Consider the following 17,438-nt stretch of genomic DNA (forward strand, 5'->3'; position numbering starts at 1 on the left):
CTGCAAACTCGAGTGCTTATTAAAAAGGTTCACTCTGAAACCACAAATGGAGCCCCTTAAAGGACGGCCGGGACAAACGCGGCACGGTGTTCTAATCCCATCTGATCAGGATCTGCTTGTTGACGCGAGAAGAAACAATAAGACGGCCGTGGAGCCTCCACGTGTGTCCCCCCCACGCCACGCCACGCCACGCCACGCTACGCCAGAGGAGGTGAGAGAAAGAAAACGAGGGGGGGTAATAGCATTACTCACAATCCATTACCGCTCCCTGGAGACGGTGATGGAGGGAGGGGGGCGAGGCAGGGAGCTTTCTGGTTTGTTTGCCGGAGGGCCGGCAGTAAGGTAATATATGCAACTTGATTATTCCTTATCAATAACCGTCTCTGAGCATCTGCAGGTTTCTGATCGAACTTCAAGGAGCTCCGAGGCGCGTCAATAACGGATCGACCGATTTTAATCAAGATTGTTTAATTCCAAGGGCAGACATACAAAGTGCCGCAGGAACAATACACGGGGATACACGAATACAGAGTATATGTACATCCAGTATTTACACTTCCAGGCTTGTCTTTTCCTAGAAAGCCCCGTTTTTAAGTACATTTTCTCCGCGGAGGGGGGGGCCTCGCCTCCTCTGGTGTCCGGTTCAGCGCCATCTGCCACTCCTTCACTCACGTTTGATCCATCTGTCAGCTCTGGAGCCATCCCAGTTACCCCCCCATCCATCTTGCCCCTTTACCGAATTTAACCGCATGGCTTCCTGACCGCCGCGACGTCCCTCATGTGCACTAAACCCGCTCTTGAGTCTCGCAGGCGAAAAACCTTCTTTCTTTTAGAATAATCTTTAAGAATTGACGTCATTAACTGTAAACACATCATCTCCACTGTTTATACGTAACAGCTTGTTTCCACTTTTTTCTTTTTGAAAAATACTCATGATATAATACACTGGGTCTGACAAACAGGCAAGCATTTTGGAAAGTTCGTTGTGCAACTTTGATATCCTATTTACATTTACTGAAAGCCTTTAATAACTTCCCATATCAAAACTTTTTTGTATAAATAATCGTCTCCTGTTGTCAAATCTGAAAAATTGGCTCTTTTTCCTCCCCTTCCTCCGCTTGTTTTTCCTCCTGACTGCCTTCCAGAGCCGACTTCCCTCCGATATTTACAGTTGCGTCACTTATCCATGCAAGTTCCTCTATCAAGCTTCACCAGATAAACTTTTAACACTTTGGTAAACATTTGACAGGTTTCCGGCAAACAGGGAAAACTGAAACTTTAGTCCATCAGGGATCCTAATCTCATTGTGTAGCCACTACGCAAGGACAATAAAGGCTTTCTATTCTGTTTGGAGGCTGAAGATGAAGCAGGGATTGAGTGCGTTAAATACAAAATAATGACCCCCCTGATTGGATAAATGGAATAACTGGACTGAAATAAAAGCTCTCCAGCCCCGGAGTCCACGGTCCTGGTTCAGCCCAGGATGTCCAGGTAGACCGGCGGGTTCTTGACCAGGCCCAGCAGGCGGCCGTGGATGTCCTTGATGACCATCCGTTGCTGCGGCTCCCGCTGCCAGCATCCCTGCATCAGCAGGTAAACCTCCTTAGGGCACGTGCGCGGCCTCTCCAGTTCGCGCCCCTGCGTGATGCATTCAATGGCCTGTCGGGAGGGGGGGGGGGTTAAAAGCAGTAAATTAGCAAGTGTTCGTCCTTAATGAGGTAAAGACCGATTAAAATAGACCCACAGAAGCCCCTTTTTTTTTTGCTTTGGATTTTAAAAGCTCAAAGTCTGATTGATGCTGGATTTTAGGTTGACATTTAAAACAAGACTTATAATCTGGAGGCTCTGTCAGGCAGTATTTAATCACCGACGTGTTGTGAGTTAAATGTCATGTTAACACATTCATGTTGATGTCTGGGGTACATGCCTGATTCCAAAAAGGTTGCGACACTGTAAAATATAATCATTGTCATTTTTTGGGGGGGGTGAAGCTGGTTATTATCGCTGCCCTGCTTTTTTAGCAGGGACATGGAAAGGACTCTTTAAATTGTGGCGAAGATCTGGATAAATAGGAACAATGCAAGTAATTTTTTTGTTTTTGTCAATTATGATTAAAGGACGTGACGGAAACCAGGAGGCCGTATATGCCTGTAATATAACGATCCGTTATATAGTGTTGTTCTGATGATTGAGTCCATGTGACGTTCTTGCTGAGCTAGAAAAGAGACCTGGCTACATAAATAGAAATAATACGAATAATCTTTTATTATATTAACATATTTTTGTGTGTGGCTTTAGCAATTAACCCAACAGGTATCAGCATTTGAACCTCTTGCCAATTTTTTTAGATGCAGAAAGAATAGAAGCTGGAACTGCTCAAGCACCGTATGTGTTCTCTTGATTGAAGTTATATCACTAATAATTATAGAAAAGTGGATGCTATTACAGTACTTAGTCTATGAAAGACTTGCTGAACTTATTTTAATTGTCTAGGGCAGGATTTATTCTCTTTCTTCAAAGAGCGACTTTGTGCTGCTCCCAAGCTGCGTGTTTTTAACCATTTATTATCCATTTGTGTTTGGGAGATGAGTAGTAGTAGCTCGGATACGCACAATGCACATTTCTATTTCTTCTCTTCGACCATCTAATGCACATTTTATTCCAGGTATGTCCTGGCAGCAGCAGAAACAGACCCCGGGGTCCGACTGCGTCTGCTTGGGAATCACTGATGGAAAGAGATGCTCCTGAATTTTTAATGCAGTGATTCTCTAATGATACATTACATTCCACCGAAATTTTATGGAAGTGGTGGCAGCAATAAAAAAAAAAAAAAAAGGTGGGTGAAAATCTGGGCAACTTGTTCTCGAATAAACAGAAACTTTTTCAGCACAAACACACAGCCTATCTAGAGACTTGTAGATGCGTGTCCATTAGCAGAAACCCCCGGGACAAATGAGAGCAGCCGAAATACGAAAAACCTCCAGGTCAGACACTAATGGCTGCCATGACCGATTGAGTTCACACGCTCCTGCTGCTCGGTGAATAAATCACTGTCGCAGTTCAGAGAGGATTTCGCTGCTCTCTTCATTTGAAAGGGCTCCTGACTCAATCGTTAACCTTAACCCTGATACGATGAACAGAAGAGGCCTGTCAGCGCTGGGGCGACCTCGGGCCAAAGTGGCCTGTCAGTCAGCCGCACACAATAAAGACCGGCCGGGTGGACGGCCCGGGACGATGGCCCGGGTGGACGGCCCGGGACGGCCGCCGTCGCCATGGTTGCTCGAGCCCGTATATTTGGGACGATTTGTTCCTGCCAAGGCGTGTTTAGGCAACATGATAATTTCACCTGTCCCTCACTGGTCGAGACCGATTAGGCTAACAAAGTTAAAGCTCATTGGCCCTGGGCAAAAATGAGTAGCAAATGAGATTAGAATTGAGCATGAGATAAGTGATACACCCTCCTCTTGAAAGGAGAGAGGGTTCTTTTCGGCCTATAATAGCACTGTTGTGGTTGGAATGGAGTCCAACTTCTTGCTGGAGGAGCTGGAGAGGCTAGACTGGACCGTCCTTAATTACTATGAATGTATTGATTTGGTGTAAAAGTGCAGCGCGTTGAAAATCCCCGAGCAGCAGATCCTCCGAAGCGTCTGCGCTACGACTACAAGGCTGAACAACACGGTCCAGCCCAGAGGTTCTGATTTGCTCTCACTGCTCTGTTAGCATCAGTTTAGCTTTAGCGTTCTCTGGTTCGGAGCCACAAACATGAACGGGCTAATTTAAATATATATTTTTTTTTCACTTAGCCTTAATGGAATGTTGCCCCACAGATAATTTAATTAAGATCCATCTGTAACTAACAGTTTGCTAACAGTCAAACAGACGGACAAACACCGGCAAAAACATAAGCTCCTTTTGCAGAGGAAATCATTTGAATTCCAGTGTGCTCTGTGGATCATCCAGAACATTGTCGGTGTTTACAGAAGCACAGATTAATCTGTTTATAGTGTCTGAAATGAATCTGTAATTACATTTGAGGCAGCACCAGACGCGGATGTCTCCACGCGCTCTGCCCAGCTGAACTACACAGACAGGAAGTCATGCTTTTATTTTCTACTAAAATGCTTCCAGAATGTGTGTTCCCCCCCAAGTTAAACTGAAGTTGCGGTTTGACCCACCTCACTGTTGGACAGCTGGTACCAGGGCTGCTTGCCGTAGGTGAAGATCTCCCAGAGGACCACGCCGAAGCTCCAGATGTCGCTCTCTGTGGTGAACTTCCTGTACATGATGCTCTCCGGTGGCATCCAACGGATTGGCAGCATCGTACGTCCTCCCACCTAAAGGACGGAGACGAGGAGATAAGTCGAGTGGGAAGCGGACAGCTTCTAAAATCAGATCGGATGATCTGCTCGGCCCGTAACGTTTAGCCAAATGTATCTTTATTAGAGGAGCTGTGAATAGATATGACCTTAAGAAGGAGAGTGCATTAAAAACAGCAAAAAGGCTTTTCAGTTCAAATCCAGACTTTAAAAATGGAAAAATCGGACAAAATGATGTTCAACTAGAAAAGCACTCGGAGAGCACAGGCCTCCACCAAGCAGATCATAATTTTGCCATTGTGAGCTAAATAATTTCATAGCAATTTCATTTTTTTCAAGTGTTTTATTTCCATTTTTTTTGTGGAAAAATGTTACTGTGAGGTCTTATATTCAGGATCAAACATAATCTTTTAAAATTCCAATCTTTTTCCATCTTACCCGATAATAATCGGTGCTGTAAATATCTCGGGACATGCCAAAGTCTCCTATTTTGACCACCATGGCCTCGCCCACCAGACAGTTGCGAGTGGCGAGGTCGCGGTGGACGAAGTGCAGCGATGCCAGGTAGACCATGCCCGAGGCGATCTGGGCGGCGATGTGCAGCATCTGAGGCAGGGTGAGCTGGCCCAGCGGGGGCATCTTGGATTCCTCCAGGATACGAGCGTCCGGGCCGTGAGCTCTGCAAGCGACACACACGAGGACGATAGGAGCGTTTTAGGTTCGGGTTGCTCGAGGTCGGGATGCTCAAACATCATGCTAACATACAAAGTGTTATAATTCCACCACTTCATAGTTAATAAACCAAAAACAGTGGATGAAAACGATCTGTAGCAACACTGGCCCATTTTTCAACATGTATCGTAATCCCTGAGCTAAAAGAGTTGGCGTCAAACTAGTTCCTGGTTAGCATATTAGCTAGAAGACATAAATGCATTTTGAAATTTCAGTGCACATGCCATTTATTTAAGCCTGGATTTAATTAAAATGCAGCGGTTGAATGCTAATGATGGCTGCTTTCTCTAATGGGCTTTAAAAAATGGTCCCTGGTCCCTTGATATTTCATTTGATAATCACTTTGGATTATAATAATAATACTTTATCAGATGCATCAAGTAAAATCACCCTTTTATCTTAACGAATGATAAGTGATTAAATGGAGGGCTAATGCTCCGAGGCATCTGAAATGCAACGACGCAATTTTAATGTGTTGCTTTTATCTAAAATCTGTTCGATGACTAGTTTTCAAAGAAATAAAATGGAGTTAATGTTTGCAGCATGGATGTGTGGGCTGGAATAAACCTTTTTTTTTTTTACATCTTTTTTTCCACCACTGGGCCTTTAGTTGTTGATGGGCTCTGATGAGAGCCAGTATCTAATCCACTGGAGCTGAATTCCTGGATGCATCCAACGTGTCTCCTTTTGCAAAGAATAAAACACGCCGGCTTCTATTGGCTGTTGAGATGAGCCGAACGCTTCCATTGGGCATTGACCGTGGCATCAACCTTGGGTGGCCTGAAGGACAATGACATCAACAGGCAATCTTACAGATTGAACCCTCCTATGGCATAGGAGCAAACGCGTCACAGACACGGTCGATGCGACCGTGCCACAATAAAGCCATTTAACGGCGGCGCTTAATAGAAAACATGAGCCCTGTATTACGCCTTCAATTGATTTGCAATAATGCAATTCGGAGACGCAGAGCACGTTGATTCTCGGTCGGATCATAAACACCCACTCTCGTGTCTAACTCCGAGCCAAATGAGCAAATCCCAGATGATGTGTCTCCATCCATCCTAATATCGCTCCTCTCCACGTTGTCCCCTCCTTCCAAAGGAAGTAGTCTATACAACCACTATTAGTTTAGAAGGCAGGTGGTGGGATGGGAAAGCAGCTGCATTGTGGGGGCCCTCAGATGTTTCAGCAGTTCTGTCTGCTGGAAATGCGATTTTCACCCGTGAAACATACATCGCAGGCACACACACACACACGTGTGTGTTCACCCCCAATCTGTCGTCCGTGGAGGACACCTGGCAGACGGCGTCCATCGTGTTGCTGCGTCTGCTCTAATAGTTCTGTCAAATGGTTTCCCAGGTGGCGAGCGGGCTCTAATGGGTCGGCAGAGACGCGGCTCTCAGGGTCTCGTTGATTTCCCTCCAGAGGTTTCTGAATACGGACATTTTTTGCATTTGAAATTATTCAAAAAGGACGTATTAATGCTACCGTTAGCACGCTGGTTTAGGGTAAGGTAATGGTTTCCAAAAAGCACACCTTAAACTCACTCTTTTTGACATTGATATGAGAGGGCACCTTTTAAATAATGCATCTGATCCATTGCCCCCCCCCCGAGTTTAAACCCTTTCTGGGATGCAAGAACCATTTCTGCCATACGTGTGAGGGTCATGCTGCTGTGCCTGTTTAATTGTCTTATCACCCACACCTGTTCTGCTTGTCAACCCAGGACCTGCGTGCGGATTGGCTGTGTACACACCTGAGACGGATTGAGGCAAATCACCACCAGCCCTCATAATCTCTGCTCCGCCCGCTGTTCCCTTCTTGTTTGGTTTTTCTCTCGGCTGTGTATTTCTGTTATGTGTATTATGTCGGGCTCCAGCCGCCCCTCATCCTGTGTGCAGCTCCAGGTTGTTTTTTGTGTTGAATTTATTTCAGTAAAGGATAAATTCAACTATCGCACCAACTCTGTTCTCTGCTTTCTGCGGTCTGCTCACGTTAGACCGTAACAGTATGATCATTTTAAATAGAGGAAAGAAAGAGTCAAATTTTGCCAAATATTTTAGTTTTAACATCACAGATCAAACTAAGATATCTGTAAAACTCACATTTGTAGTCAGTTTCATGCATTTGAATGCATGGATTCAGCTCTCGGGTAAATGATTCATTGGATTTCCCATTTAGCTGCTAGATGAATGTGACAGAACAACCGTCGAGTTCATAATAAAACCTTTGTGCCGATTCGAGGATGACGGCCGCGTCCGTCTGCTGTGAAAATGCCGCTATTTGTGATGATGAAGAGGAGCATCTACGTAAATGGTTTGAAATGAGCGAATAATCCAGTGAAATCTGACACTTTGACCTGCTTCCTGGTCACTTTAACCGCTCGGAGGATTTTTAATAAACAGGGGTCCACGGTTGTGGGGAATTGAACTCTTGACCTTCAGGCCGCTTACGTACCGAAGGAATCGGTTGAGGTCTCCGTGCCTCATGTATTCAAACACCATGGCCAGCGGTTCTCCGTCGGTGCAGACGCCGTAGAAACGCACGATGTGCTGGTGCTGGAGCACCGTCAGAAGCTCCGCCTCCCTCTGGAAGTCTTGTCGGGTGGACTCGTTGGCGTCCTTCAACGTCTGCGGCCACACAAAGAGGGCGCATTTAAATAATGGAGCAAATATACGTTTGCTGACTGCGCGATAGATGGATAGATATCTGGGCAGATTTCATCGCTGCGCCGGCCGGCGCTGTGTGGATGATGATGTGTCGCTATAAAAGCATATGAATGAATAATGCGATGATAAATCAGAGCGCAGTCTGATTCGCTGCGGTCTGCATTAACCTGTTGTAACACAAGCTATCCTCATAAACCATCTGCCTCTCCTCAAAGACTCTGAAACCTCGTGACGATACGAGCTACCTTCACCTTTCCCGCATTAACAGCCGGAGTGACGACGTGAAATCGCTCACCTTGATTGCGACCAGCATCTTGTCGCTGTCCGGGCTGAGGTGGGCGCACTCGGCCAGGTAGACTTTACCAAACGCTCCTTCGCCCAGCTCCCACTTCAACACGATGTCCTGCCGTTTAATGTGCTGGACACCTGCTCGTAAAGATGCAGAGGGAAGTTGGTAGAATCTGTCAACTGAGCATTTTGTGTTTATTAGAAATGAAAAAACGGTCCCATGTTGAAGAGTGCAATCAAGTAGATTTGGGGAGCGTGTCCCCCCGAGAACAAGCCGACAACCAGCCACACTCACACATGTCTTTCTCCTTGATGATGCCGCAGAAGTACTGTGGATTCTCCACAAAGCTGGATAAACCAGAGTCCTCGTCCGAGGAAGGCGGGCTGGTTCCAAAGTTCATGAAGCGAAGCGACACCGCCAGGTCGTCCTCGGTGCCCAAAACCGAAGAACCTAATGAAACAGGGGTCCGATGCAAACAAGCAGAAGTGAGCAACGTGTGACGCCTAATCAGCCGCCAAACTATTTGTGATTGCAGTGGCCATCAGAAGAAGCAATTCAGAACCCATTTTGTTCTCCGCTGCTAACTTGGTTGCACATTTGTTGGTACCATGGTGACATGATGGCAAGCTCTAATCATCACCGTCATCAGCCATGCAGCAATCAGGCTGCCCGGGTCTGGGGGGGGGGGGGGGGGGCATGAATAAGAAGCACCCTGACTACGGGGTGGATTAGAAGCCAAACGAGTGGGGCCCAAATTGTAAAACCCCACTCAGCAAGGCAAACCACAGAACCCCCAGAGCACAACATGGTGGAGAATGGAACAACAAAGAGAGAGCACAGAGGTGATGGAGGGAAGGAAAAAGACCAGCGTCCACTTAGGCAATCAGACCCACTTAGGCACTTTGAGAGTGCGAAGGGCAGACGAGTGTGTGTGTGTGTGTGTGTGTGTGTGTGTGTGTGCTGGGGGGGGGGGTCCAGAGCTGTATAGCATCCATCCATCACATCCATGGTGGTGACCAAGAGAGCTTTCTGCAGACAATCTCATGCAGTAATTAAAGCACTTTAACCCGGCGGCTGGCTGTGTGCGAAGTTGCAGCACCGTGGAAATCCTATATTAGGCGGTCCGTCTCCAGCTACCTTCAGAGAGCCTGACGGAACCAGCTGTGACTGGCTGCATTAGAGCTTCTGACAGGTTGATGCCTTAACTGTAGACAGAGCCTTTAAATCTACAATACACATAGATAAGGATCTGTTGTTGCTCTAATACTGAAAGAAGATTTCAAAGAATAGTTCAATTCCACGAAAATACTAATACATGGTTATATAGTAAATCTGAAGCCAGGCTTTAATTTAAATAACATGCACACCGTACATGAAGCAAAGAGTCAGAACTTACGGTGAATGCCAAACTTCGAATGCTGACCGCACTTGTTAATAACAAAAACCATGATGAGAAGGAAAGCGCAAGCAAACACAGCGAGACCCACAGCCACGGACACCTGTCCAGACAAGAACACACACACATTAGCAGTTACACCACGTTGTCGTGGACAGTCGTTGTATTTGCATCGGGACGGACAATCGCTGGATTTACCACAAACACACGGCTCTCTGAGTTCTCTGTCACGTCCATGTCCGGTTTGCTTGTTGGACCTGAGAGAAATACAGAGATGTTTATCAAGGAAAGAAAATGACTCGTAACAAGAATCACATTTAGACAAAGACTTACTGAGATCGTCAAGGACTGGCGTGCGGGAAGCAAAAAAGACAAACACGTTTGTCATTTCTGCCGCTCATTACGAGAAAGGAAACCTTCCGTGGGTGCAAAACAAAGCTCCAGGAACTCACCTGGGATTATGCCTTCCGGGTCGAGCGGGTCGAATGGGTTCTCCATAAACATCCCGGTGGCTGTGGCCTCCTCTCGCCCCAGTTTGTTCTGCACAATCAGGGTGTAGAGGCCGTTGTTGATGTGGGTGGGCTTGTTGAGGAAGAGGCAGCCGTGCTTCACCGTTCCGTCGCCCGAGTCAGTGATGAGCTGGGTGTACGTGTAGGCCGACCTTTTCAGCTCCCTGCCGTTGTACAGCCAGGTGAAGGTCGGTTCGGGGTTACCGTCCACGGCGAAGGGGAAACACCAGTGGTGCTGCTGCACGGCGTCCCTCAGGAAGAGGATTTTAACTGGAACTGGCGAGAGATGAAGAACAATGTTGAGCTAGCGAGGAAACTGCCCTGAAAGACTCGGATGAAAAGTTTGGGAAATTCTTCCAATGTCTTTGTGCTTAAATTTAAATTAGAATTGGATTGTAGGGGAATTCCTACAATCTCACATGCTCAGTTTTCATTTCCTGCTACTTTCTTTTGGGGCTGTCAATCAGCTGGTCACATTGATTGATCAGCCTATCGTCTTGCTGCTGCCTTTTTAATTTTTTTTACATATCATTGTCTCTGTTACTCGAGTCCATGCATGCTGCTGCTCTGTGCGCCCTCCACCCTCACCCTCACCCTCACCGACCACCGGCAAATTCACCAAGTTTATTATTTCATCATCCTGTCGTCTCAGCAGAGTCATCAGCCGCCGCCGCCACCACCACCACTACCAGTGTTTTTTCTGTTGCTCCGGGCAGATTCCCTTCAATCACAAGAATCAAAGCACCGAAAAACTTTCTGACAGACTAATTATCGCATATCATCTGCTGCAATAAATACTGAACCTCCTGAATTACAGGTACTTCCAGGTACAGTCTGTAGTTGTACTACAGCACAGCACTTGAGTAAAAACACTTTGTAATTTTACACAACTGTTAGCAACAACAAGTGCAATGATTACTGATGCAGATGCATAAGCCTACGCTATAATTATTGCACATGCTGAATGTGCACCTTGATGGCGTGCAACAATGCTGAGTGTCCGACCGGTGCCCTGCGAGTTTCCACCAATCGATGTTCTCCATCTGCGCTGCAGACCCGTGCTGACCCGCTATGAATAATGAATCCCGGTCCTGTTGTACCCCCCCCCCCCCCGACCACAAAAGCTACCTGGAAGCTCCGTCGGACATGAAGTTACAGGAAATGGCCCCATTTAGCTTGAGCACTTGACTGTGAAGTGCAGAGACCCGTCAGGCTGCTGCTCTTAACCCCCCCGACCCAGAGAACGCTGCGCTAAGGAGATACCGAGAAATTTGTCTCTGTACCCGTTGGACTCTGAAGCATAAGAATTACCACAGTCAATCACATTTAACTAATCATCCATTAGAGTCGCGGACTAACCTTCACGACAAGGGTTAAACGGAAGGCTGGAATTATTGTTTAATGAGTTCTGACAGATCTCTCAACGCAAAATCAGACAAAGGCGTTTTTTATGGAATAACAATGAGTCCAAGCTGCAGTTAACGTAAACCTCTGGACAAACTTCTACAAAGGTGATGGTGAGTGGAATTGATAAAGTTATTCATTTATTTTTCTCATTTTTAAAGCTTAATAAATCCTATCGCAAAAAAAGCTCTTTTATGAAAGGGAAGCTACGCGAGCGCCATAAATCAATGGCACAGAGAGCCACTCGGCAGTAAACACCCACTGTTCTGGGAGGTGATTAAGAGTAATTAAAGGGCTAGCGGTTAACGAGTGTCCGTCCACCGTGGGGGCTGATGCTGATAGATTAGCTGTGCTAACGCATTTACAGACTGCCAATCACTGCGGATGAAGCGGTTTTCCGGAGTAGGAGGGGAAAGTCCATTAGTGCAGGCTCAAATCAGATCTTAGCGCGGGTTATCAGCCCCATTTTCCTGATGTTCATTATCTGTCCCTTGATGCTTGTACATTTGGCTCCAGCTGATTGGCGCCCGTGCTCTTTTTTGGCTTTATTTTCGCGTAATGAGTGTCACTGAGTTGGTGATATACGATATTGTTTGGCCAGTATTTTTCTTTTCGGTAATGCATCACTAATGCATCTGACTGCGTTTTCTGTGGGACCGCTGGGTGCTGTCGTTCTTTGCCATTCTTTGACTTCCACGTGCACTAATGCATCTGAAAGGAGACAACAACAGCAAACATCTCCACTCGAGCTGCAGCTGTAATTTGGAAGCGCCGGCACATACGGGGGGGGAGGAGTTCTTTAATAGCCAGGCAAAATAATGTTCACTCTCCCCTGTATCCTTAAAGCCGTCGGCAAGCCTTCCCATTTTAACGCTTCCCCCCGGTGGCGATTGAGTGGCAGCCGACAAAGAGCTCCATTAGAAGCACGGTGGGAACACACTCACTGTATATTTGTGGAAGGTTGCGTTTAGAAAAAAATGAGTCCAGTCCATTTTTAATTTCTTCCGGCTGTCCACCCTGCCTGCACTTGAGAAATGGCCCCAGCGTGCTATCGCTCTAGACCCCATTAACCTCGGCGACTCTTAGAGACTGTGAGCTTTCAAAACTGCGTCTTTATTTTGCAGACACTTACACTCAATGTCCAATTGCACCGTCTCCTCCTCGGGCCCAGCTTGGTTCTCAGCCTCACAGGTCAGGTTGTGCAGGTTGTCACGCGCGGAAACATTGGTGAGGTAAAGGACGATCTCTAATGTGGCGCCCCAGATTATCTCCTGTGGCAGACAAGATACACTTTATACTTTAAATCAGGCCGTGGTTTGGTTCCGGTCCGTGAGACATTTGTTACCGGGCCACACAGAAAGAATAAATCATTTATATAATTTCTGTTGTATTTCTTATTGGAGTCTGACAGGTGTTTTATTTTGAAAACCGACGGGACTTTCTCCAATGTTACATTCTTCTGTTAATATTCTTGGTCACATGACACATTATTAAAAAAGATTAAGCCCGTAAACTAGCAAAAATGATTAAGACAAACTAGATGTTCAGTGTATAAAATACTAAATACTGAAAAGTATTCCCTACCTGGGTAGAAAAGTGCGAGCGGAGAGTCTCGGTTCGCCATCGCACACTGGGAGTGGGACTTCCTGTCACGTGGCACGCAAACGTGAGGTTACCTCCTTCTTTGGTTTTGGATTTGGAGGAGATAATAGTCACCTCAGGCAGACCTGGAAGCAGCAGAGGAGCTTATAGAAAGAGCACAGAGCCAAAAACTCTATCATCTAGTCTGTCTCCTGGCAACAGGATGCTGCAGCTGTATGGGACTATAGCAACAACATTGAGTCCGTCGCTTCGTTGCGTTTCACTGCACTGCTCGACGAGGGCCTGAACACAACACAGGAACCACAATCATGGTTATATTATCATTTTCCCTTCTTCCCAAAAGTCCCTCCTCAGCATTTGTATCCTGGAGGATTAAAGATGATATTTTGCGTGAGCTGATTCCCGACCCACGCTTGGCTGATAAGGCAGTGGTAATGTCACATTATCAGGATCTTAAATTCAGATTTCATATCATTAACAAAGACAAAATACATTTTCCTCCTTCAGCAAAATGTAGTTAAAAGTTGCAGTAATTTTTTTCATCTATTCGATGACTCACTGCAGTTCTCTATCACCATCGAGCTGAGGAGCACTTCCTGGTCGCTGGAGAAGCAAGTCAACATTTGGTTGTCCAGGTCGCCACGCTCGTTGTTCTGCCACTGTTGGAGCCAGTGGAGTTCACAGGAGCAGATGAGAGGATTGTCCCGCAGAACCCTGGAGGGGACAGGAAATGACATCAGCTCCACTGCTACGCTTCAGAGGTAGAAAGTTCTTCTGCTTCCTGTTTTATTTTGATAGTTATGCTGTCCATGCGGCCTCTTTTGTCTTTGGCTTCCCTCCGTTTATTACTATCTCTGTGTTCATTATTCAACTGGACGTTTTTGGTCTTTTTTTAAACCGCCTGTTTTCTGTCTTGTTTTTTGGTATCATTTCTTCAATGAGACAGAATTCGCTGGGCTCCATCTGGGTCCTTTTATGAACATAACATCTACTGTGGATACTTTTGCTCTTTAATTGCCTTTGATACGTCCAATCAAAAGTCCAATCAAGACTTACATTTTAAACTTCAACGTCAAATATGCACAATAATAATACAACGTTTTGCAAATCTCATTCCTGTAAAAATAGATTTAAATTAACAATAATAATTATTTTCTTTTCAGTTCTATAAAATGTATTTCTGCCAAAAAGTGATGCCAATCAAGTTTCAAAAGGCAGCAGTAAAACAAGAAGAATACTGAGGCCAAAAATAAAATCAAGCTGGGATAGGTTCCGGCAAACCCTGTGACCTGCAAAGTGGAAAAGCGGAACTGGATGGATTGATTGATTGATTGGTTGATTGATACATTAAACAAACCTTAGGGTTAGGATTAGAGCCTTTCCCAGGTGACTTTGTGCGGGATAGATCTGGATCTAAACTTCTGAGTGTTTTCCGGGTCAAGGATTTAGGTGGCGTTACATATAGCCGTGGCCCGTGAGGCAGTCGTCATGGCGACACCACATCATCACCTTTCGTGCAACAATCAATCCCAAACGAGGTGATCTTATGGAAACATCGTTCAGGTTTTGGTGACGGAAACGTTGGCGGAGCCGTTCACCCTCCGACTCCCATTTGACAACATTTTTCGAAGTTTGCAAATATAAATATAGAGGCAAATGGATCCGTCAGTCACAATCAGCGGGGAACATGCGAGGGCAAATCAGGGCGTGTTGGCTGACGGCTGAGCAGCAGCGTAGATGATTTGATTTTGAACCGCATTTGAATTTGGCTGAATAATAGTTTGTTTTCTCCATTTGTTTTGTTCATTTCACCAAATAATTTTCAAAACCAATTTTACAAACCGAAAAAACTCTTGAACCCAAACTGCCTCTGTTCCTTCCATGATGGAAAAAGGAGCAGGAAGACGAAAAAACTTGTATTACCTGCCCATGTCTGATAACAAGAAAGCCTTCCCCTTCCTTTGATCACCTTTTCTCATCCTCATCCTGATCCTCATCATCACCATCAGACTATAAACAACTTTGTATCTTAGTTTGTCTTAAAGTTTGTCCCGTCTCTCAGAGATGACGCATGGCACCGACGATCAATCATAATTCGACGGTGCCTCCATGTGATCAAATTTGAGCTCGCCTGGACTCACTTGGAAACTCGACAGGGTTCCGCTTTTAAAATCCAAAGCTTGATTATGAGCCATGAACATTTTACCGCACACTGCTGAGCAATATAAACTATAAGTGAAGCAAAAATCTGCATTTATTTAAATATATTTCTAAGAAATAATCTGTGGATAAATGCCCTAAAATGCAACAACCTTCTTTATAGGCTTAGAAAGACATACCAATAATATAGAACCACTGGAATAACCATTAAACGTTCAATGCATCTGCAATAATTAATTTCCACAATGTACGCAAACAGATTTGGAAGAACATTTAATAATTTAAGGCAAACAAACAATTCTGTTGAAAACCAGCAGCGATGACGAAGCTTGCTGGATGGATTAATGAAGAGTAAAGTTTGAATTGATTGCTAGATGTTGGATTATCCTCCTTTCTGGAGCTGAGCGGCCGAATCAGTGAAACTATTTCAACTTGACCTCCTGGGATTTTGAAAATTGCTCCACTCAATCCTAGAATTACTATTATAATTTAAAGGGACTCACAGGTTGAGCAGCGGCAGAAAATGAAACACCTTCCAGGTGATGTGTTCCAGGTAGTTGGATTCCAGGTTCCTATGGAGACGGCACAAGGTATTATTAACAGGAACATGTAACACAGTATTTATGCTACTTCAGCTTTGCTTATATTGTCCTCCCGAAAGGGAGAATGTTTGGTTGTACAATTTGTACGATGAAAAATAAAGCTTCCTCTTCTTTTTGAGAATAAAAATAAAAATATTGTAGCATTAAATCCTATGGAGGAAGAAAAAGAAACTAATCTCAACATAAATTAAAGCCAATCTAAAGTAAACATGTTCCTTTCATTGTTGCAGCGTGGTGCTGCTCTGCAGGGGAGTCATGCTGGGATTTGATTGCTCACTTTCAGAGCAATGCTTACCTGCTCTGAATTACCCTCAGTGGGAAACATGAATGCATTCGAAAAGGGTTCCGATCAATTACCATGGTGAGAGTTTCACACCAGCTGTGAGCAGCGCTCACAAACAACCCCCCAGCACACCTTGGAGCATTTCCTTATCGTGTTCGGTACATTAGGCGATTAGTCCAGAGTCACAGACACTTCAAGGAGGGAGGATGCGGTTCAGATGGAATACTCAGAAGTTAAGATTTGTGGAGATTTTAATTCTAGAAAGCCTAAATTCTTTGGTCGTTCCCAACCATTGTTTGCTTGTTTGTTAGGCCTAGTGCATGAATTTCCATGACATTTCCTTCATCATCGTCGTCTCTTATTGAATCAAACTTCCTGCCCCCTTCAGGATGAACTGCATTAACTTTAGTCATCCTCAAACTCTTCCTCATGCACCATAACCAGTCAGTTTTTCCATCCAATTCCCAGAAACCCACAAAATCAGCTCCACTCACATCATCCTGAGATGTGTTTTGTGTTAATTAGCAAATGTTATACATTAGCATTTAGCAAGAAGCACTGCTGCACTTTTGTATGGCCTTATTTTTACCTTTAAAGTTTACAAAAATTGAATGCAGCCATTTTCAATTATCTCACATATAAAACTGTCTGATAGAAGTATCATTTTGTCAATCCTCTCAGGCCTGTAAGACATCATCATATCATATGATCTTCAAGGCAGCCGAGGAACCAGGCTGTAAATAACCCCCCCCCCTTCAGAAGATGACAAAAAGCCACACTGGGGAGCGCCCGGTGGAAACCAATACATCTTCACCCTGGCAGGGCCACGGGTTCAATTATTTGTTTTCCTTGCTCCCAAAAGTTCATGTCAGATCGGTTAGCCATTGGGGCTTATCCATTACCAGCTCGATTCCTGCCCGGGCCCACATGGGGAGAGCAGAGCCGGGAATAGCATCTTATTTTCTTTAATCATTCCTAACATCTAGATTACATTTTCTTTTATAAAAGATGTTGTTGTCCGCCCCCCCCCCCTCCCCAGGACGAGACAAGAGCAAGAGGAGCGATGGGAAAGCAGCTCAGGTCGATGCAGCCTCCTCATCCCTTGCTCAGTTTGGATGTCGTTGTTCTGTCACTCTTAATCTAGGAATACATCTGTCACACAGACCCCCCCCCCATGCTCCGCCCCACCCCACCACTCCTGCTCCTCCACAGTGAGATATTGATTAAGTGATAATGGACCCTTAGTGGAGTGTATTTATTATGCATCAGTTGTCGATAATCCGCCAAAGTGAGCGAGTAAAAGGTGACTGGCGGGTGCCTTCTCCAATTTCTCGAGCTCCCACCCCCACCCCAACCAACTCCCATCTCTGAGCCTCAAAACAACATTGGGCATGTAGCACAGAACGAGGACAAGATGGTGGCGATAAGGGCCAGCTGCTGATGAATACTCAGAGTGGATGAGTCGATCCCAAT

The 17,438-nt window shown here is 45.4% G+C and overlaps 1 protein-coding gene across 1 annotated transcript; it reads right to left on the reverse strand.

Annotated features, from left to right (window-relative positions):
• Positions 1 to 1,473: 1,473 nt before the first annotated feature.
• ntrk1 (neurotrophic tyrosine kinase, receptor, type 1) lies at positions 1,474 to 15,652 on the reverse strand (the record flags this gene model as incomplete). The annotated part of the gene is made up of 14 exons (XM_068760030.1): positions 1,474 to 1,659; positions 4,176 to 4,334; positions 4,755 to 4,995; positions 7,509 to 7,681; positions 8,016 to 8,146; positions 8,304 to 8,459; positions 9,406 to 9,508; positions 9,604 to 9,662; positions 9,739 to 9,753; positions 9,858 to 10,190; positions 12,451 to 12,589; positions 12,903 to 13,045; positions 13,480 to 13,634; positions 15,584 to 15,652. Coding segments are annotated over 14 exons (2,062 nt in total), but the record flags the coding sequence as incomplete, so codon positions are not given.
• Positions 15,653 to 17,438: the final 1,786 nt, after the last annotated feature.

The sequence above is a fragment of the Brachionichthys hirsutus genome, unplaced genomic scaffold (genome assembly GCF_040956055.1).
Source record: "Brachionichthys hirsutus isolate HB-005 unplaced genomic scaffold, CSIRO-AGI_Bhir_v1 contig_1247, whole genome shotgun sequence".
Classification (NCBI taxonomy): domain Eukaryota; kingdom Metazoa; phylum Chordata; class Actinopteri; order Lophiiformes; family Brachionichthyidae; genus Brachionichthys; species Brachionichthys hirsutus.